The following is a 22,319-nucleotide window of genomic DNA, read 5'->3' as shown; positions in this document are numbered from 1 at the left end:
TGAATGATTCTGAATGTGAAATTTTAGGAATACTTTAGCCAGTAGCTGAGGCAATGGTACATAAATCCAAATATCCTAACACATCATCCATAAACTTTAAGACTAACAAGATTAAACAAAACAAAGTATATACCTGCAGCATAACTAAGAGAAGCATAACTACAAGACTACAAGACTCAATTACCAAAAGAAAATCCTTACTTTCCAATGAAGTCATTTCTCAAGTTCACACCCAAGCCTCTATATAGCTTTATAGAGAGGGTGGAGCCCAGAAAACAAGGGGGAAGAGAGAGAAAGGAAAATGAGAGCCCAAGATTAAATTACAACCATTCCCACAATGAGATGGTTGATAAATATTCAGAATCCTGGTAGATCAGAGCACTGGCTACAGGAAACTGACTTAACAGTGCCTGAAGACTCTAGAAGGCAGCCTGGAAGGCACTGTTTCTGGGCAGCAGAGGGCAAGAGGAAGGGAAGGAGTCCTTTAGAGACTGTGTGAAGGGGAAAAAAAAGCACAGAGGGGGAAACTTAGGACTCCAGGACAAAGAAAGCAGGAAAAAAATGGAAAGACCCACAACCACACTGCCACCACCCTGAAAGCATTCAAAGAAACCATACTTTGCTACACTGACAGAAGAGGAAGCACTTGAACTACAAATCTCAAACCACCCCAAATAAACAGCCCTGTCCAAGAAATGCAAAGGAACAACAGAAAGCCACTGCAAGAGGTAAACAGAAAATGAGAATCACTATAGCTGGTACCTCTCCCCATCCCCAACCCCCGAAAAAAACCATGAAGAAGACGAAAACTATAAAACAACACTATAACATAACACTCTATATTGTTATTAATATATGAATTAAATATCCTTAAACAAAAATTTTGAAGATACGAAAACATGGCCTGAATAAGAAACTTCAAAACTAAGAACAGAAAGAAGAAAAGAGTTGACAAAACTCAGGAAAGAAATAAAAATCATATAGGAAAAGAACTGAATTACAAACTGCCTAAGGAAGAACAGATTCAAACGAGAAGTTAATAAGGGAAACTGAAGAAAACAGAAAACTACCATGAGAATAAGAGACTAAAGAAAGAAGAAACAAGGGTCAGAAAAAGTCACCATAATGAAAGGTAAAGAAGACCAGTCATACATATATTGGACACCTTTAAGAAAAATTAAATGGAATAGAATATTAAACTACAATCTAAGAAAAATCTCCAGAAATTAGACCTGATTCTGCATACTAAAAGGGCCTGCCAAACACCTGGGAAGACTGACCTGCAGTAATATACTCAGAGAAACATTCCAGGAAAACTATTAGACTTTAAAGATGAAAAACCATTCTTAAGGTCTCCAGGCAAAAAGATCAAAATAACTTAAAAGATCAAGAGAATTAAATGAACAAACTTCTAAAAAGCAACATAAAGCAATACAGCAATGCAGCTGTACTTTCTAGAAACTCAAGGAAATAAAATGTAAACCAACAGAAAAAATTTTCAACATGCAAGAACAGAGTTACTGCCATTCCCAAGAGCCCTTGATCAATCTACTAGATCAAGATTCAGCAAACTTTTTCTGTAAAGGCATCAAATAACACAACAGCCACTTATAGCTATAGGAGATATAATGAGACATACACGGAAACAGTAGTAATGAGACTTCACAGCACTCTCAATATAACACAGATCAAGTAGACAAAATATAAATAAAGAGATAAAGCAATTTAAACATAATAGTGTAGAGCTTACGGATACTTGTCAAATGTTGCACCCTGATAAACACATATTCTTCTCACATACCCACAAAACATTCACAAAAATTGATTATATATTTAGTTAGCAAAAAACTGCAAAACACTAGTAACTTCCATAAGATAGAAATATTATAAACAATACTTTGATCACAATGCAAAGACACTAGAATTTACTAACAAAAACCAAAAAGGCTTTCCATATGGACATTTAAAAGCCTCATATTAACTCCTGGGTTAAAGAGAGCTGAAACTACAGAATTTTTTTTAAAAATGACAAAATACTATGTCAACAACTTATGGGATGCACTGCAAGACGTGTTTAAGAGAAAATTCACTGTACTAAACACTTACCAATAAAAAAAACCCCCCAAATTAACTAAATACCGAGCCCAAAAATCTAAAAAAAAGAACCACAAAGTACCAAGAATATAAAAGCAGAAATGAATGAGGAGGAGAATAGAAAATTAGCAGATCTAATAAACTGTTGTTTTGAAAAAAATAGACAGTGCACTACGCTAGCATGATTTAGGGGAAAAAAGTAGAAGCACAAGTATATAAGAAACAATGAGATAAATAACCAGTGAAACAAGGAATTTTAAAAATTATAAAAGACTACTTAGTTTGCAGACTTAATTTTAAACAAATTTGGAAATGTATATAAAATGCATAATTTCCTAAGGAATTACAGATTACCAAAATTGATCCCATTAAAGTTAGAAAGCCTAATCAATTCAATTTTCATAGAAGAAACAGAGAAATTTTTGTGGGAACTGCCCCCCAAAAATTCACCAGTCCCAGATAGGCACAATCTGTGTGAGAAAAATTTTAAAACAGACTTGAAAGACCCAAAAGTAGATCTGAACAATGGGAAGACACCTCTTGCCTTTGGACAGAATTCAACATTATATAAAGATTTCAGTTTTCCAAGTTAATTTATAAAGTTAATGCAATCCAAGGAACTTTATGGAGCTAGACTGAAGAGTGATACTTCTGAATATACTTTGTTTGAACTATGCTAATACAGTCCACATTCAAAATATAATCAACAAAGATGGGCAAAACCAAAAATGGAATAAAACAAGCAAACAGACTTAACTATATTTCAAATGAATAATTTAACCACACTGAAGGAGAAAAAAAGAACCAACTCCAATAACTTCTGAACAAAGTATTTTGACTACTTTCAGACTAAAACAACTGAAAGAAGATTCTAAACTGTTAATATGCCTTTTTTAAAATAGTGGTATCACTTAATTCTAAAACAACTTAATGCATTCTAGGACTGGACAAACAAAAATGTTGAGCACCAGGTTCTTCCACTCAGAAGGGCAATACAAAAATGGAAAACTGGAAAACTCTATGGTTTTAAATTGGAATTGTAGGTTCAGCACGAACTCATGGTGAGATAAAGACAGAGGGAGAGAGAGAGGAAGGAGCAGGCAGGTGAGCCTAGGTGCATAAAAATGTTTATGAAAGGTATGTATACACATATATTTACTAGCTCTTTCCACTAAGGGGAACTAGAATCAATGACAGTCTAATAGGAATGAACACCCAGCACCCAGATTCTATCTCCTAAATGCACACTCTTCCTCTAAAAGGAATCAAGGCTCCTTGGAGAAATGGCTAACTCAAAGCTGAAGCAGGGAAAAGTACAAGATGAACCTGAAATATATGGAGCTGGAAAGCAAAGAAGCACTCAGAGAATGAGGCAGCAATGTAAAAAACAACAACAACAACAAAACCCAAACAAAGAGACCACTGCTTTGAAGGGACTTCCACTGGCCACAAAGGAAACAATCTGAGCATAAAAATAAGTTAGTAAGAGATTATGGCCCACTGAATAAGATATAGGAATACATGAGTCCATACTCATAAATAAATGAAAAAAAAGTCAGCAAAGAGGAAAAGCTCCTTACAGTAGAATGCTAACTAATAAATGTAGAAGCAAAAATCAGATTAGAAAACCATCATTTCACAAATACAGTAATAATTGACCCAGGCAAAAATCATCAATGGATGCTAAAACTAGCAGCTTAAAGTCTGAGGAATAGATTATCTACCAAATCTCAAAGAATCTCCCAACAGAATATTAATTATAAGGTAAAAAAGAGTAACTTTTCAATAGAGAAATTTGGCAGACACTATCTTAAGCAAATGATCAAAGTTGTCAGTAATGAGACTGACATCAGATGCCTCCAGATATGACACACTGAGAAGACAGATCACTTTTGCGGTACTCCTGCTAAAAATATATAACCTTAATCTAACCATGTGGAAATATAGGCAAACTCAAACTGAGAAACATTTTGCAAAGTAACTGGCCTGTACTCTTCAAAAAGGTCAAGATCATGAAAGTCAAAGACTAAGGAACTATTCCAGATTAAAGGAGCCTAAAGAGACATAATAACTAAATGCAACATGTCGTCCTGGCTTGGATCCTAAAGTATTTTTTTTTTTTTTTTGGCTATAGAAGACATTATTAGAACAATTAGCAAAATATGAATATAGCTTTTAGATTAGACAGTAGTACTGTATCAATGGCAATATCCTGTTTTGATAACTGTATTGTGGCAATATACATGATCTTGTTCTTAGGAACAACACATTGATACTCAGGGGTGAAAAGGCATCATGACAGCAACTTGCTCTCAAGAGGCTGAGAAAAAGAAACAGTGTATATATATTTAGAGAAAAAGTTATAAATATATAAAAATATCAACAATTAGAGAATCTGAGAATGGTATATACAACTTCCCTGTACTAGAGTCTTGCAACTTTTCTGTAAGCCTAAAATTATTTCAAAATAAAAAAAACTTTCAATTTATTTCACATCTATATTTCTTATAACTACAAGAATTCTATGTAATAAAATGTCTATACAAATAAATACAAAATATTCTTTCATCAGTACAGAAATTCTAAGTGATAAAGCACTGTCAGTTTATTTGGTAGTTTTTTGTTTTTATTGATAGACGAAGTAACAATGTACCTTACAATCAATTAAATCTTATATTCAAGGAAATACAATGATTCCAAAGTTTCATAGGAAAATATTGTTTAAAAAGGCAAAAACTAATCATACCATATTTTTTCAGTTCAGAAAAAAGTCAGCATCACTATCACAAAATCACTATAAATACCTTGTGTTGCTAGAATAATCCCACATGGCCACATCTAGGAGGCTCCGAACCCAGGTCTTAGAGGGCTCCTTGAGAAATTTTTGCTGGTAGATCCCTACTACAAGATCCTCTACAGTGAGAAGTTCTAGATCTTGCCTGATTCCTTCCATTGGTAAACAGAAACACACATACAATTAGTAAGTTTAGGTACACAGAACATGTACATCAAGATGGAAACACAGATATTAAAATGCATTTGAGCAGTGACCCAGTTTAACTTACCTGATGACTTCTCCATGTGCTTCAAACACCAGTTGACTCTGGCTCTATCATCAGACTGGAGAAGGGAAAAAAATTTACTTATTTTCTCCTATCTTCTGTTACTTTTAATTAATGTGGTCCTTTCAAACTGGGGGAAGGGGAGGGAGGAGGGGTAAGGATGGTGAGAAGGGAGAGACTGAAGAGTCTGTGACAACTAAACAAGAACTGTAAAACAGAACAACATATTCTAGAAAATACTGCTAATAATAACCAGTTATGTTCATAAAGCAATGTTAATATACTTTATGAACAGCAAGTGAGACTTAGGGTAAGCAAATGAAGAAACCAATGTTCAGAAAAAGATAAATAAGGTGATTTGTGTTCATGGTGTTCATGGTGACACTAATAAACAGTAAGGTTTAAACCCAATTCTATGACACCTAGCCTAGAAGAACTTAGACAAAACAAATAATAAAGATTACAAAAAGAAGATCAAGGGACTGCTACAAAAACAATTTTGAACAAACAATTCTCTTGCCTAGGAGGCGAGGATAGGTGTACAGACTAGAAATCCATCCTTCAGAGTAAAAACAATTGAAGATATTTCAGAAGGAGGAACTAAAAACATGAGATCGACCGAAGCTGAAATACATTCAGTTTTTGCAGTCTTCAAAATCCCTCCAATACCAGAGAGATTTAGAAGAAAAAGCATTACACCTAATTATATTCAAAATAAGAACGAACATATATATTTTAACACACAGCTGATACAGAGGCAAAAGTTATTTCTTTGGGTATCTTTCATGGATCTTTTGGTTTCTAAGTAATGACTTAAAAGAAATTCTTACGTTGAAATTACCTTGCAGTAGACAGGTGGCCAGTTCCCTGGATGTGGATGAATGAATCTATAAAGGTTTTGTAACACAATTGCTTGGTCATGCCCAAATTCAAAGTTTGAAATAGGAATCTTGTGACTAGAATCACCTGAAGGAAATAAAAAGTAGGTAGGAGTTAAAAATCTGACTAAGACAAATATTATGGAGTAGGTATAGAAGGGTACAGGAAGGGAGTAGTGGATAACTCATATTTAAGCACTTGTACCAAGCCTGCTTATGGTTAGGTACTTTACATATTTTATCCCATAATCTCATGAGGTAGATAATATACACATATTAGAGAAGAGATAACTGAGAAACACAGAAGTTAGCAGTAAGTTAATAGCTGGTGAACAGTGGAGTCAGGACTCAAACCGAGGTTTGTTAAGTGAAAGAGCCTATATAGTGTTTTCACTATTCCTATGTGGCCTTTCATGAATCTGGTTTATTAATAAGGCTGGAGACCTTGATAGTAATGACTGCTTTTTGAAAGACTGTACGATGAATACTTCTACTTCAGGTAAAATATGGACCAAGTAATTCCGACCAAACTTCCCACAAAAATTTAGGATGTCAAGAGCACCTTCAGTAGCAAGGAATTATTAGATCAAGATGCAAAATACTATAAAATCCAGAGAGGTGAGTCTAGCTCTGGGGGCAGTGTTCCCCCTGGAGTCATTTGCTAATTCCAGAAGAGGAAGTTTAATGGCTGAGAGTGTGCTTCTGACAGCTTTGGGGGCCTGGTTTGTGAGACCCCAGGTGTCTAGAAAAAGGAAACATAAATCCTCTCTGGAGGAAGAAAACATCACTATAAACCTCATTAAATCATTTTTTCCCAAATAGTCTATGTGAATAACCAGGTAAACAAAGAAAAAAAATGAGAACCAAAACAAAGTTAATAGAGATCCAAAGGTAGTCCAGATGCTGAAGTTACTGGACACAGGTTTTAACTAATCATAATCAATTTTAAAAATTCATAATCAAATTATGAATTTCAGCATAAAACTGGAAACTATAAAAAAGAATGCTCAGAACTCCCTGGTGGTCCAGTGGTTAGGACTTGGCATTTTCACTGCTGGCGCCCTGGGTTCGATCCCTAGTCAGGGAACTAAGATCCCACAAGCTGCAATGTACAGCCAAAAAAAATGCAGCAAGAGTTCAATTTCTGATAATGACTGACTAGGGAAAGCTGAACATATGAAACGCCTGCTTGAAGGCACTGCAGAGATATAAATGTAGTGAGGAATTATGGGCCCAAAATCTTAGAAAGGATGAAATCCTGGAGAGCTGAATCTGGCACTTGAGTTTGTTGGTAATTTGGGCATTTATCAACTCTAGAAGAGGAGATATAAAGGCTGAGAAACTGAGAAATTTTCAACAGATCTAGAGCTATGAAGAATTAAAAATATTACTCCAATATTACCTGTGTATATATAAAAATTTATAAATTAAAAAATATTCAACTGTCTTCTGGCCTCCACTATTTATGCTGTGAAGTCAATTATAAATTTTACTGATGATTCTTTGGTGGTAATATGTCCATCTTCCTCCTCTTTTTTTTAAGTAAAGACCAACTAGAAAGAGACTGACTCTCATAAGTCTGAACCCAATTTTAAATTATCTCAATATCTGAAATTAGATTAAAGCAACCTGAGATGGATAGTTACTCCAGATTTCTGCCAGAAACAATCATAAATCTTTGGAGAGGAGTAACAAGTTTTCATATGTACTGTTCAGCACTCAAAAATGACCAGATATAATAAGACAACTGAAAACTTGATTGAACATCAAGATAACCAACAGACTATAAAAATACATCCAAAAAAAAGATCCCTGTAATAGGGTTATCAGACAAAAAACTTTAAAATAATGAGGCTTATTATGTTCAAGGAAATGGAAAAAATACTGATAACTTCAACAGAACCATAAAAAAGAACCAAATGTAAACTCAAAAATTGAAAACACATTCCTCAACCCATTTTAGGATGGCAAAATAGCCTTGATAATAAAACTGGTTAAGATTAACCTCAGGCTTTAACACAAATGCACAAATCCTAAAACAAAATATTAGCAAACCAAATCCAGCAATTTATTTAAGAGTCATACAGTGATGATGTTGGATTTGTTCCTGAAATGTAAGGTTGGTTTATGATTAGCAAATCACTATACAGACAAGAGACACAAATCATCTGAGATCCAGAAAGAGTATTGATTAAAATGTGCAACTGATATCTCTAGTGAAACCGGAAACGGAAGGGAATTTCTTTATCCTAATAAAGAATACATACCAAAACTAAGAAAAAGAGAAAAGAACACTACAGCAAACAGAACACTCATTGGTGAAAGATCAAAAACTAGAGCTCATAACCAGCACACTAAGACAGAACAAGTTTTAAATTTTTTAAGTAAAAGATACAGATTAGAAGAGTCATTTCACAGATGTAAGGAAATCTGTTAAAAAAACAAGAGTTTGGCAAAGGTGGGATAAAACCAAAACACAAAAGTAAACAATTAGAAAATATAATTTTGAGCTATCCTGTATAATAGCAAGAAAAATGATAAGCTATAACCAATAACATTAAGATTCTGGAGAAAATTATAAGACTTTATTACAAATGACTACACATCTGAAAAATAAAAAGAGTAGCCCCATATTAACATAAAGAATCAATATCATGAAGCTGTCAGTTCTCTGCAAAATGATCAAAAGATTTAAAGATGATTCAAAATACTGAGATTAGTTTCTCTGGACAGAGGACAAGATGGCAAAGTAGAGGGACCTGAGCTCACCTCCTCCCACAAAAACACCAAAAATCATAACTAAATGCTGAACAACCAGCAACAAAGGACTGGAACCGATCAGAAAAAAATATTCTACTTCCAAAGACAAAGAGGAAGCCACAACTAGATGGTAGGAGGGATGTATTCACGATATAATCAAATCCCATACCTGCCAGGTGGTATTGCAGAGGTTCTCCCACAGGAATGAGAGTTCTGAGCCTCACGTCAGGCTCCTCAGTCTGGCGGTCTGATATTGGGAGAAGGAGCTCCAGAGCATTTGGCTTTGAAGGCTAGCGGGGCTTGATCACAGGAGCTCCACAGAGCTGGGGGAAGCAGAAACTCCACTCTTGGAGGGCGCACACAAGGTATCATGTGCACCAGGACCCAGGGCAAAAAGCAGCGACTTCATAGGAGCCTGGGCCTGACCTACCTGCTGGTCTTGGAGGATCTCCTGGGGAAGTGGGGGCAGCTGTGGCTCACTGCAGGGACAAGGGCGCTGGTGGCAGAGGTGCTGGGGAGTGCTCATTGGTGTGAGCTGTCCTGGAGGCCACCATTCTGACACCAAGACCTGGCCCCACCCAACAGTCCGAAGGCTCCAGTGCTGGGATGCCTCAGGCCAAAAGAACTAACAGGGCAGGAACACAACTCCACCCATCAGCGGACAAGCTGCTTAAAGTCTTCCTGAGCCCAGAGCTGCCTCTAAACACACCCCCTGACACAGCCCTGCCCACCAGAGGGACAAGACCCAGCTCCACACACCAGTGGGCAGGCACCAATCCCTCCCACCAGGAAGCCTGCACAAGACTCTTAGACTAGCCTCACTACCACGGGGAAGACACCAGAAGAGGAACCACAAACCTGAAGCCTATGGGGCCGTAAACACAGAAAGTTAGACAAAATGAGATGGTAGAAGAATATGTTCTAGACGAAGGAACAAGATAAAAACTCCAGAAGAACAACTAAGTGAAGTGGAGATAGGCAATCTACCTGAAAAAGAATTGAGTGTAATGATAGTAAAAATGATCCAAGATCTCAGAAAAAGAATGGAGACACAGACCAAGAAGACAGAAGAAATGTTCAACAAAGAGCTAGAAAATATAAAGAACAAACAGAGTGGAACAATAAAATAACTGAAATGAAAAATACACTGGGAAGAATCAACAGCAGAATAAATGAGGCAGAATAATAGATAAGTGAGCTGGAAGACAGAATGGTAGAAATCAATGCCACAGAACAGAATAAAGAAAAAAAGAATGAAAAGAAATGAAAACTGTTTAAGAGACCTCTGGGACAACATTAAATGCACAAACATTCACGTGATTGGGGTCCCAGAAGAAGAGAGAGAGAAAGGACCTGAGAAAACATTTGAAGAGACAGTAGCTGAAGAATTCCCTAACATGGGAAAGGGAACAGTCACCCAAGTCCAGGAAGTGCAGAGAGTACCATATAGCATAAATCCAAGGAGGAATGTGCCGAGACATATTAACCAATTTTACAAAAATTGAAGACAAAAAGAAAATATTAAAAGCAACAAGGGAAAAGCAACAAATAACATACAAGAAAATCCCCATAAGGTTATCATCTGATTGTTCAGCTGAAACTCTGCAAGCCAGAAGGGAGTGACATAATATACTTAAAGTGATGAAAGGGGAAAAACCTACAACCAAAAATACTCTACCCAGCAAGGTTCTCATTCAGATTTGACATAGAAATCAAAAGCTTTACAGACAAGCAAAAGTTGACAAAATTCAGCACCACCAAACCTGCTGTACAACAAATGCTAAAGGAACTTCTCTAGGCGGAAAAGACCACTTCCAGAAACAAGAAAATTACAAATGGGTAATCTCACCAGTAAAGGTAAATATACAATAAAGGTAGGAAATCATCCACCTACAAATATGGTATCAAAACTAGCAATCCTGACATGAGGAGAGTACAAACGCAGGACACTGGAACTGCATTTGAAACTGAGAGACCAGCAGCTTAAAACAATCTTGTATGTATATAGACTGCTATATCAAAACCTCATGGTAACCTCAAACCAAAAATCTACAATAGATATTTACACAAAAAAGAAAAAATCAAACACAACACTAAAGAGTCATCAAATCACAAGAGAACAAAAGAGAAAGGTTAGAAAAAAGACCTACAGAAACAAATCCAAAACAACTAACAAAATGGCAATAAGACCATACATATGGGTAATTACCTTAAATGTAAATGGATCAAATGTTCCAACCGAAAGACACACCCTGGCTGAATGGATACAAAAACAAGACCTATATATATATTGTCTACAAGAGACCCAATTAGGATCTAGGGGCACATACAGACTGAAAGTGGTGAGAGGATGGAAAAAGGTATTCCATGCAAAAGGAAATCAAAGGAAAGCTGGAGTAACAATACTCGTATCAGACAAAATAGACTTCAAAATAAAGACTGTTACAAGAGACAAAGAAGGACACTACGTAATGATCAAAGGATCAATCCAAGAAGATTTAACAATTATAAATATATATGCAGCCAACACAGGAGTGCTTTGATACATAAGGCAAATGCTAACAGCCATAAAAGAAGAAATCGACAGTAACACAATTAAGAGTGAGGAACTTTAACTCCCCACTTAAATCTATGAATAGATTATCCAGACTGAAAATCAGTAAGGAAACACAGGTCTTAAATGACACATTAGACCAGATAGACTTAATTGATGTTTATAGAGCATTCCATCCAAAAGCAGCACAACACTCATTCTTCTGAAGTGCACATGGAACATTCTCCAGGATAGATCACGTGCTGGGCCACAAAGCAAGCTTGGGTAAAGTTAAGAAAACTGAAATCATACCAAGCATCTTTTCCAACCATAACACTAGGATATTTAAAAAAATCAACTACAAGAAAAAAAACTGTAAAAACCAAAAACAATCAGAGGCTAAGCAATATGCTACTAAACAACCAATGGATCACTGAAGAAATCAAAGAGGAAATCAAAGTATACCTAGAGGCAAATGAAAATGAAAGCATGACTATCCAAAACCTATGGGACTCAGCAAAAGCAGTTCTAAGAGGTAAGTTGACAGTAATACAATCTTACATCAGGAAACAAGAAAAATCTCAAATAAACAACCCAACCTTATACCTAAAGCAACTAAAGGAAAAAGAACAAACAAAACCCAAAGTTAGCAGAAGGAAAGATATCATAAAGATGAGAGCAGAAATAAATGAAAGAGAGACAAAGCAAACAACAGAAAAGATCAATGAAACCAAAAGCTGGTTCTTTGAAAAGGTAAACAAAATTGATAAGCCTTTAGCCAGACTCAAAAAGAAAAAAAGGGAGAGGGCTCAAATCAATAAAATTAGAAAGGAAAAAGAAGTTACAACAGACACCAAAGAAATACAAAAGATCATAAGAGACTACTACAACCAAGTGTATGCCAATAAAATGGACAACCTAGAAGAAAGGGACAAATTCTTAGAAAGGTACAATCTCCCAAAACTGAACTAGGAAAAATAGAAATATGAACAGACCAATCACAAGTATTGAAGTTGAAACTGTGATTTAAAAACTCACAACAAACAAAAGTCTAGGACCTGATGGCTTCACAGGTGAATTCTATCAAACATTTAGGGAAGAGTTAACACCTATCCTTCTGAAACTCTTCCAAAAAATGGCAGGGGAAGGCATACTTCCAAACACATTCTATGAGGCCACCATCACCCTGATACCAAAACCAGACAAAGATACCACAAAAAAAGGAAATTACAGGCCAATATCACTGATGAACATAGACGCAAAAATCCTCAACAAAATACCAGCAAACCAAATCCAACAATACATTAAAAAGATAATACACCATGATCAAGTGGGAGTTATCCCAGGGATGCAAGGATTTTTCAATATCCACAAATCAATCAGTGTGATACACCACATTAACAAATTGAAGAAGAAAAACCACATGATCATCTCAATAGATGCAGAAAAAACTTCGAACAAAATCCAACACCATTTATGATAAAAACTCTCCAGCAAGTGGGCATAGAGGGAACATAACAAACCCAACATCATACTCAACGGTGAAAACATGAAAGCATTTCCTCTAAGATCAGATACAAGACAAGGAGGTCGACTCTCCCCACTTTTATTCAACATAATTTGGAAGTCCTAGTCACAGCAATCAGAGAAGAAAAAGAAAGGAATCCAAATTGGAAAAGAAGTAGTACAACTGTCACTGTTCACAGATGACATGATACTATACATAGGAAATCCTAAAGATGCTATGAGAAAACTACTAGTGCTCATCAATTCGGTAAAGTTGCAGGATACAAAATTAATACACAAAATCTTTTGCATTTCTATACACTAACAACAAAAGATCAGAAAGTGAAATTAAGGAAACAACCCCATCTACCATTACATCAAAAAGAATAAAATACCTAGGAATAAATCTACCTAAGGAGGCAAAAGACCTGTACTCTGCAAACTATAAGACATTGATGAAAGAAATCGAAGATGAAAAACAAACAGATGGAAAGATATACTGTGTTCTTGGACTGGAAGAATCAATACTGTCAAAATGACTATACTACCAAAGGTAGTCTACAGATTCAGTGTAATCCCTATCAAATTACCAACAGCAGATCTAGAACAAAAGATTTAAAATTTGTACAGAAACACAAAAGACCCTGAATAGCCAAAGCAATCTTGAGAAAGAAAAACAGAGCTGGAGGAATCAGGCTCCCTGACTTCAGACTATACTACAAAGCTACAGTCATCAAAACACTATGATGCTGGCAAAAAGACAGACTTATAGATCAATGGAACAGGATAGAAAGCCCAGAAATAAACCCACGCACCTATGATCAATTAATCTACGACAAAGAAGGCAATAATATATCATGGAGAAAAGACAGTCTCTTCAATAAGTTGGTGCTGGGAAAACTGGACAGCTACATGTAAAGGAATGAAATTAGAACATTCTCTAACACCATACACAAAAATAAACTTAAAATGGATTAAAAACCTCAATGTAAGACTGGATACTATAAAAGTCTTAGAGGAAAACATAGGCAGAACACTCTTTGACATAAGTTGCAGCAATATCTTTTTGGATCCACCTCCTACAGTAATGAAAATAAAAATAATAAATAAATGAGACCGAATTAAACTTAAAAGCTTTTGCACAGCAAAGGAAACCATAAACAAAACAAAAAGACAACCCACAGAAATGGGAGAAAACATTTCCAAATGAGGCGACCAACAAGGCATTAATCTCCCAAATCTACAAACTGCTCATGCAGCTCAATATCAAAAAAATAAACAACCCAATCAAAAAATGGGTAGAACCCCGAATAGCCAAAGCAATCTTGAGAATGAGAAATAGAGCTGGAGGAATCAGGCTCCCTGACTTCAGACTATACTACAAAGCTACAGTAATCAAGACAGTATGGTACTGGCACAAAAACAGAAATATAGATCAATGGAACAGGATAGAAAGCCCAGAGATAAACCCACGCACATATGGACACCTTATCTTTGATAAAGGAGGCAAGAATATACAGTGGAGAAAAGACAGCCTCTTCAACAAGTGGTGCTGGGAAAACTGGACAGGTATATGTAAAAGTATGAAATTAGAACACTCCCTAACACCATACACAAAAATAAACTCAAAATGGATTAAAGACCTAAATGTAAGGCCAGACACTATCAAACTCTTAGAGGAAAACATAGGCAGAACACTCTATGACATAAATCACAGCAAGCTTCTTTTTGGCCCAGCTCCTAGAGAAATGGAAATAAAAACAAAAATAAACAAATGGGACCTAATGAAACTTAAAAGCTTTTGCACAGCAAAGGAAACCATAAACAAGACCAAAAGACAACCCTCAGAATGGGAGAAAATATTTGCAAATGAAGCAACTGACAAAGGATTAATCTCCAAAATTTACAAGCAGCTCATGCAGCTCAATAACAAAAAAACAAACAACCCAATCCAAAAATGGGCAGAAGGCCTAAATAGACATTTCTCCAAAGAAGATATACAGATTGCCAACAAACACATGAAAGAGTGCTCAACATCATTAATTAGAGAAATGCAAATCAAAACTACAATGAGATATCATCTCACACCGGTCAGAATGGCCATCATCAAAAAATCTAGAAACAATAAATGCTGGAGAGGGTGTGGAGAAAAGGGAACACTCTTGCACTGCTGGTGGGAATGTAAATTGATACAGCCACTATGGAGAACAGTATGGAGGTTCCTTAAAAAACTAAAAATAGAATTACCATACGACCCAGCAATCCCACTACTGGGCATATACCCTGAGAAAACCATAATTCAAAAAGAGTCATGTACCACAATGTTCATTGCAGCTCTATTTACAATAGCCAGGATATGGAAGCAACCTAAGTATCCATCGACAGATGAACGGATAAAGAAGATGTGGCACATATATACAATGGAATATTACTCAGCCATAAAAAGAAATGAAATTATTTGTAGTGAGGTGGATGGACCTAGAGTCTGTCATACAGAGCGAAGTCAGAAAGAGAAAAACAAATACCATATGCTAACACATATATATGGAATCTAAAAAAAAAAAAAAGGTTCTGAAGAACCTAGCAGGACAGGAATAAAGACACAGATGTAGAGAATGGACTTGAGGACATGGGGAGGGGGAAGGGTAAGCTGGGACAAAGTGAGAGAGTGGCATGGACATATATACACTACCAAAGGTAAAATAGATAGCTAGTGGGAAGCAGCCACATAGCACAGGGAGATCAGCTCAGTGCTTTGTGACCACCTAGAGGGGTGGGATAGGGAGGGTGGGAGGGAGACACAAGAGGGAGGAGATATGGGGATATATGTATATGTATAGCTGATTCACTTTGCTATAAAGCAGAAACTAACACACCATTGTAAAGCAATTATACCCCAATAAAGATGTTAGAAAAAAAAGAACCACACTTTCTGTTAATCAGTTAATTTGGAAAGACTGTAAAAATAAGCCTTTAAAAATGATTTTTTAAAAAATTTAATCAGAAACAAAATAAACAGTAAAGGGACATTCTCACAAATGAGTGTTCTGGCACATAGGGATTCCAATGCACTCATGAGATGAACAAACCAGAAAAAGAACTTAAGTAAAAATGTGAAATTAATTCACCAGCTAAGTTTCTATTTTTGGTTTTTACCACTACCTATTTCATCAAATAACCTCAGACAATGTAACACTTGAGATTAGCTAGGTTCACACCTCAAAGTTACAACAGAATTTTTATTCTATAATTTTTTTCATTCAAAGCTACAAACTTACTAAAAAAAATTGCCTTAAACTCCCTGTTCCAAGGCCTACAGCCCTGATCCCAGGCAAACAAAAAAGGACTAGTACATATTTTTCACTAAGACTGGAAAAAACTCAAAGGACATAACCAAAAATGAGTCTAAAATATTCTCTTCATTTATAAAGAACAATATTATAAGTATTACAAAACAGCTGCTTGTTATGGCAGATTTGAAAAATTTATTTCTAATTTCAAACCCTTCTACCGGCTAATTGCCTACATTTTTAAGAAAAAACCCTGACATTTTGAATAAAACTTAAAAAGCAAACCTATTATCATGATTTTCATTTTAATCAAATAAGAAACTGGTTAAAATCTAGTTTCTAGAAAAGAGTACAAGAGCTTAGATATACACAGTCACATCCTTTGGTTGCAAAATACTTAAAATAGAAACCCGTTTTCCTCATCTGAAAAATTAATTCATAGCTGTTTTGCTGTTTAACATTCTGTTATTTTTTTTTTTTTAAGGATTTTCTTTTTAATTAATTAATTAATTTATTTTTGTCTGTATTGGGTCTTCGGTTCGTGCGAGGGCTTTCTCCAGTTGCGGCAAGCGGGGGCCACTCTTCATCGCGGTGCGCGGGCCTTTCTCCATCGCGGCCCCTCCCGTTGCGGGGCACAGGCTCCAGACGCGCAGGCTCAGCAATTGTGGCTCACGGGCCCAGCTGCTCCGTGGCATGTGGGATCTTCCCAGACCAGGGCTCGAACCCGTGTCCCCGGCATTAGCAGGCAGATTCTCAACCACTGCGCCACCAGGGAAGCCCACATTCTGTTATTTTTTGAAGTATCAACTTTTTATCCCTTAATTTTGAATGGATATTCCTGTGAATGGCCCTAAATCTAGGTAACCTGATACCTGTTAAAAGACCTACCTATGCACCTGGCCAGTAAAAGCCGCTGATCTTCAAGCCAAAGGATATAAGCAGAAAAAAGAAGAAAATAAAAACACAATCTCCATAAAGGGAAAAAGATATTATCCTTTCATTCTATATAATTTTAAAGTTTTTAAGGATTACATACACCATCTACCACTTCTATGAAGATTCTCCAACAATAATTTAGGTTATTCTTCCCCCCAATCAATGTTTTATGTGTCTGTTTAAAGCAGCATCTTAACCAGGTACGCATGTATTCAATGCCTATATTCTACCCCATTACTTTATACTTACTTGCAGCCTGACAATGAAACCGAAATCCTCGTGGAATTTCACCTGTAATACAAAATATTTTACTGAGAGAAGCAGAAATCTGGAAACTCTCTGGTTGTGCTACAGTAATATTCCACAGGATAACCAAATCATAACGTAGGTACTTGTTACTGCTATGTGAAATTACAGAAGATTAAACCCTCATAGAGGAGTTTTTTCCTAACCAAAGGTATTATGACTATCAAAGAATCTTGGTATATTGTCTAAGCTACTTTAAAAAGCAAGTTATTCCTCACAGAGAAAGAAATACTAGGTAAAGAAAACTTGTGCTAAAGGAATGTTAGCCAGGGGTCCACGAACAGGCCACAGGGATTCATGAGGCCCTTGATATAGCAAGGTATTTACGTATTTCTTGGAGGAAAAAAGTCTCCAAATTCTATTTTTTAATGTTTTACACCCGTACAGAAAAAAGTAGTTTTTTGACATGTCCTAAGCAGCAACTCTCCTAAGTGTAAGTAGGAAATTTTTTCTTGTTATCTGAAAACAAGGAAAAGTACTGGACTGTCCTAATGAATTTTAAAGCAATTGATAAAACTGAAGATGAAATTCTTCTTTTCCCAACCTCTTCTCCTTTACTCTTCTCCCTACACATTCCTCCCACTTACCTTTAAAGGTATAGTGCTCCCTTAACTACTATCTACCAACTTGGGAATTGAATCAAATCCTATGTCTTCATTACTAATTGCTTTTGATGGGGTGGAGTAGTAGGAAGAAAAAATAGTGAGAATACCCGAGAGCCTATTAAATACTAGGCTATTTCCATACCTTCTCATGTATTCCTTAGAACAGGCCTCCAATAAGCATTATCCCCAATTTATAGATGAGCTAATAGGTTCAGAAAGGATAAGTACTTTGCTCAAGGTTATAAGGCAATAGCAAGTTAAAAACTAGTGACTGTGGAGGTGAAGGATGGGGTAAAGAAAGAAAAGAGCAAAGGTATAAGAAGCTTTCAGAAATTTCTAAGATGTAAGACCGCAAATAAGCGAATAGCAGGCTACACATTTTTCAAGCATTCTATCCACCCAACTCTAATGCTTACTTGAGGTTAAAAGACTAAACCAAAAACTCTGTGTCAACACTTAGTTCTTAATAGTTTTTCATCCAATTATTATGAAGTCCTGTGTTACATTTTAAGAACTTACCTACACAACAGCTTTTAATAAAAATACTATTATCAAATAAGGTCAATATAAAAAACATAACTTTTAAAGATCTAGCATCTACTCTAACTGGCCACTTACCAGGATTTATAAAGCTGTGGAAATCTGCCATAATACCTTCTTGGAGAGAATATTTAACACAGCCTATTTCACAAGGGAGGAAGCGCTGTTCACAGTGAGGAGGTAGCTCGCCGTGGCTAAAAATGTTCAAAAAATAAAAAATGCCTCCAAGGAGAGCTTTAAAAAAAAATAATAAAAAGACAACACGAACAGATGAGCATTTCGCATTTACCCCTTTGACAAAACCAAAAGTTTTAGAACCTTTCTCCTTGTGTTCCTATATCCCTAAATGAGCTGGAAAAGAGAAAATGAATCAGCTATACCAGGTAAATTAATCAATTTTTATAATTACACTTATCAAGGATTAAAGTAGTAACCACTCTGTGCATGAAGGAACAAAATTATTCAAACTTGGAGCCAGCTCTATGTAATTTAGCTGTACATAAGCCCTGAATCTCAGGAATGACTTAAGAAAAGCTGTGACCCATACTCAAAAAATATAAGGGCTAGGGAAATAAAACCAAGTACAATCAGTGTAGAAAAACTCTGATATAAACTATGGACAATTCAGTTCACTCTTTACTTTTTACCAATATACACAAGACCACTTATAAATTCTCTAAAGGAAGAAAGAAATGTGAGAATGTAAGGAGGTCTTATTTACCAGGATTGGCCACACTTATGACTGCTGAAGATTAAATTTTTAACAAAGAACACATTTCATAAAAAACAGCCAGAAGGAAGAATAGCAAGGACTCTGATTAGCTATGTTTTTATCTAGGCTAGCTCAATTTATCTTTACTTTTATAACAAGTGTATGTTAGTGTCTAGCTATAAACACTTAAATCCAAAAAGTACGTTTAATAACATATGAAGTGGTAGAAAACAAGAGACCAGATTTTTGCTAAAAAAAAAAAAAAAAAAATTCTCCAGCGTTACTTCAACGAATGCACATTACCCGATCTTTTACAACTTTAGTGCCATCATGTTCAAACACCTGTAGTCAATTACTTTGAAATGCAGGATCAAAATGAACAGAACACATGTTTACTGATCAATATATCATAGTATTTTTAAGCACCCAAATTTATCTAAGCAAACAGTTTAGGATTACTCTACCTTGATCACTTTTTAGAGACAAGCTTGACATATCCAGGGGTGAAACATTCTGCTTTGGTACAAGCATGCCTGGCCTCCTCAGTGGGGTGGAAACAGGTTTCTAAAGAAAAAGGTAATCATTGACCACATACTTGAACTCTCGCTGGGCACTTTATACCATATATTTAAATTTAGCAAAATAACTGCAAAACAACCCACAGATTACTTTGGTAACCTCTCCAGGCCAATAAACCCAATGAGTATATAAATAAATAATCGTCAATAAAACCAACACCCAAAGGCAAACAATGGCAAAAATCTATAAATATTTTGTATCAAAAGGCTGAGTGGTAAATAACCACTCCAATTACTGCTGAAAGCCATTTGCCCACTACTGATAATCTAAACTAATCCTATTGGGTCACACAATACATGCCTGTCCAGTAGCTAAAAAAATATCATTTCCCAGGACTTCCCTGGTGGCGCAGGGGTTAAGAATCCGCCTGCCAATGCAGGGAACACGGGTTCGAGCCCTGGTCCGGGAAGATCCCACATGCCGCAGAGCAACTAAGCCCGTGTGCCACAACTAGAGCCTGCGCTCTAGAGCCCGCGAGCCACAACTACTGCAGCCCACGTGCCTAGAGCCTGTGCTCTGCAACAAGAGAAGCCACCGCAATGGGAAGCCCGTGCACCACAACAAAGAGTAGGTCCTGCTCACCACAACTAGAGGAAGCCCGTGCACAGCAACGAAGACCCAATGCAGCCAAAAATAAATAAATAAATAAATAAATAAATTTATTAAAAAAAAAATCATTTCCCAAAGTACTCTAATATTATTTGTTCTTCACTCAAAATAAAAACCAGATTGTGCTGGCTCCAAGTCTCAATGACGTATACATACAACACGGCTTTCATTTTGAGGGGAGATGTCTTAAGACACTGTAGTTAGAAGAAAAAAAAAAATTATGGCTCACAAGTACAAATTCAACTGATTAGAGCTTCTACTCAAACATAAAGCCATAAAATAAAAATCTCTCAAACCTAAAACAAGCAAAACTCTCTCGAATTTCAATCCAATATTAACAGTTTATAATAAGAACAGAATTTTTGCTATGTAAGAATGGGAAGAACACAGAGGAAGGGGGGAAATTCCACAATTACCTTGCCTTTTCTTGATATGAATCAGCAACAAATTTTATTTAGTGCTTTAACATTCTGCTACACAGAACTTAACCCAAATAAACTTTATACAACTCTTACCTGTAAGACACAAACATTCACCAACATCCACAAATCTTGTTATTTCCATACTTTAAACACAGGAACTGGCCTCGTTCCAGGTGTCATTCAAAAAGAGAGAGTGGACCAAACTACTTTTAAACATTTGAAAAAGCGTTCTTAAATCATAAAGGAGTTGAAAGAGACCCTTAGAGGTCATCTAGTACAAACCCTAAATATCAACGCTCCCTTTGCTGATCACGGTCTACTGGGTGCAGGTTTCCTAATGGGATTTTCCCTGGTCTTCACCATCAAACGATACCAAGGTGTGCCCTAGTACCGGAGCCTGCTATTTTTTAGCAGGCATTCTCTGACATGAGGAAAAAAATGAAAAACTCTTCTTTGCACTCACCCAAATCACCCAGTCGTCTACCATTGACATTCACCCATTCACTCATCCAGCATTTACTGAGCATGCCTATGTGCCAGGAAGGTGACTGCTCTTCTCTGGCTAACTTTACCTGCTTCTCCGAAGGCCCAGAGTCCTTCCCCTGGGCGGCCCTCCACTCTCGAGCCATTTCTGCATATTTCTTCTTTTCCTCCTCCCTCAGGAGCTTGAGGAGATAGAAGGGGGAGACAAGCCGCAGCAGTGAGGACCTACTGCCCAGGGCCCCGCCTGTAGATGCCTGCACATTACAGGGAGGCGGAAGCGGCGTCGGTTGCCCTGAGCCGCGGACGGGCGGGGGGGGGGGTGTTCCTCCCCCTCCAGCAGGGGCCCAGGGGTCACTGGCCTCCTCGAGTCTTCTTTCCCTCCCGTTTGCTCAACTGCCCGACCCCGGGCTCACCGGCCTCCAGCCTTACCGCCCAGTCACTGGAACAGTAGGGGATGGCATCAGTGACGCGAGCCACGGGCAGACCTCTCCGCCGTAGTTCGGGGATCTTCTCCTGCACGAAGAAATAGTAGGAATTACGACTGGCCCTGCGGTTAGGCATGGTGAGTGCGGTACAGGCCTCGAAGCGGGCCAGAGACAGTACCACACTCAGCCGCCCTCGCCCGGCTCACGCTCTTAGTAACCGAGGTGGAGGCCTGCGCGCGCAGGTCCGTAGCTCTCAGCCAATCAGGGCATGGTGCACAGGCGCATTGGTCTCGCCAGGAGAAAAACAGCCAGAGATGGTAAGATTCCCCCTCGTGCGGCCATGGGGGCGGGGTGGGGGTGGGGGAGAGAGGTCACAGGTGAGGAGCATTGTGATTGGCTGGGATGAGTCGTTGGCGGAGGTCTTGTCACGTAGAAGGCTTGGAGCAATTTCCGTATATTATTGCGTAACATCCATCAAAATAGGTAGAGAGAAAGAGGACCAGCAAGTGCTTCAGGTTCTTCGATGTTTTACAACTGTAAGGGGCCAAATCCGTGCTGAGAATTGTGAAAGGTATTGGA

The 22,319-nt window shown here is 37.2% G+C and overlaps 1 protein-coding gene across 2 annotated transcripts in view; it reads right to left on the bottom strand.

The window, feature by feature from the left end:
* Window positions 1–21,876, bottom strand: part of MAEL (maelstrom spermatogenic transposon silencer) — a 37,353-nt gene extending 15,477 nt beyond the window's left edge. Inside the window, exons 1-8 of one of the 2 annotated variants that reach the window (XM_007172457.3) lie at window positions 21,745–21,876; window positions 21,405–21,497; window positions 19,687–19,786; window positions 18,589–18,744; window positions 17,309–17,350; window positions 5,998–6,122; window positions 5,160–5,214; window positions 4,899–5,040 (exon numbers count right to left, since the gene is read on the bottom strand). In XM_007172457.3, coding sequence (XP_007172519.2) covers window positions 4,899–5,040; window positions 5,160–5,214; window positions 5,998–6,122; window positions 17,309–17,350; window positions 18,589–18,744; window positions 19,687–19,786; window positions 21,405–21,497; window positions 21,745–21,876 — 845 coding nt within the window. The remainder of the gene's footprint in view (window positions 1–4,898; window positions 5,041–5,159; window positions 5,215–5,997; window positions 6,123–17,308; window positions 17,351–18,588; window positions 18,745–19,686; window positions 19,787–21,404; window positions 21,498–21,744) is intronic. The other variant, XM_028164053.2, reaches the window with a different exon arrangement.
* Window positions 21,877–22,319: the final 443 nt, after the last annotated feature.

Source organism: Balaenoptera acutorostrata, chromosome 1 (assembly GCF_949987535.1).
Source record: "Balaenoptera acutorostrata chromosome 1, mBalAcu1.1, whole genome shotgun sequence".
Taxonomy (NCBI): domain Eukaryota; kingdom Metazoa; phylum Chordata; class Mammalia; order Artiodactyla; family Balaenopteridae; genus Balaenoptera; species Balaenoptera acutorostrata.
This window is presented reverse-complemented; position numbering and strand designations above follow the sequence as displayed.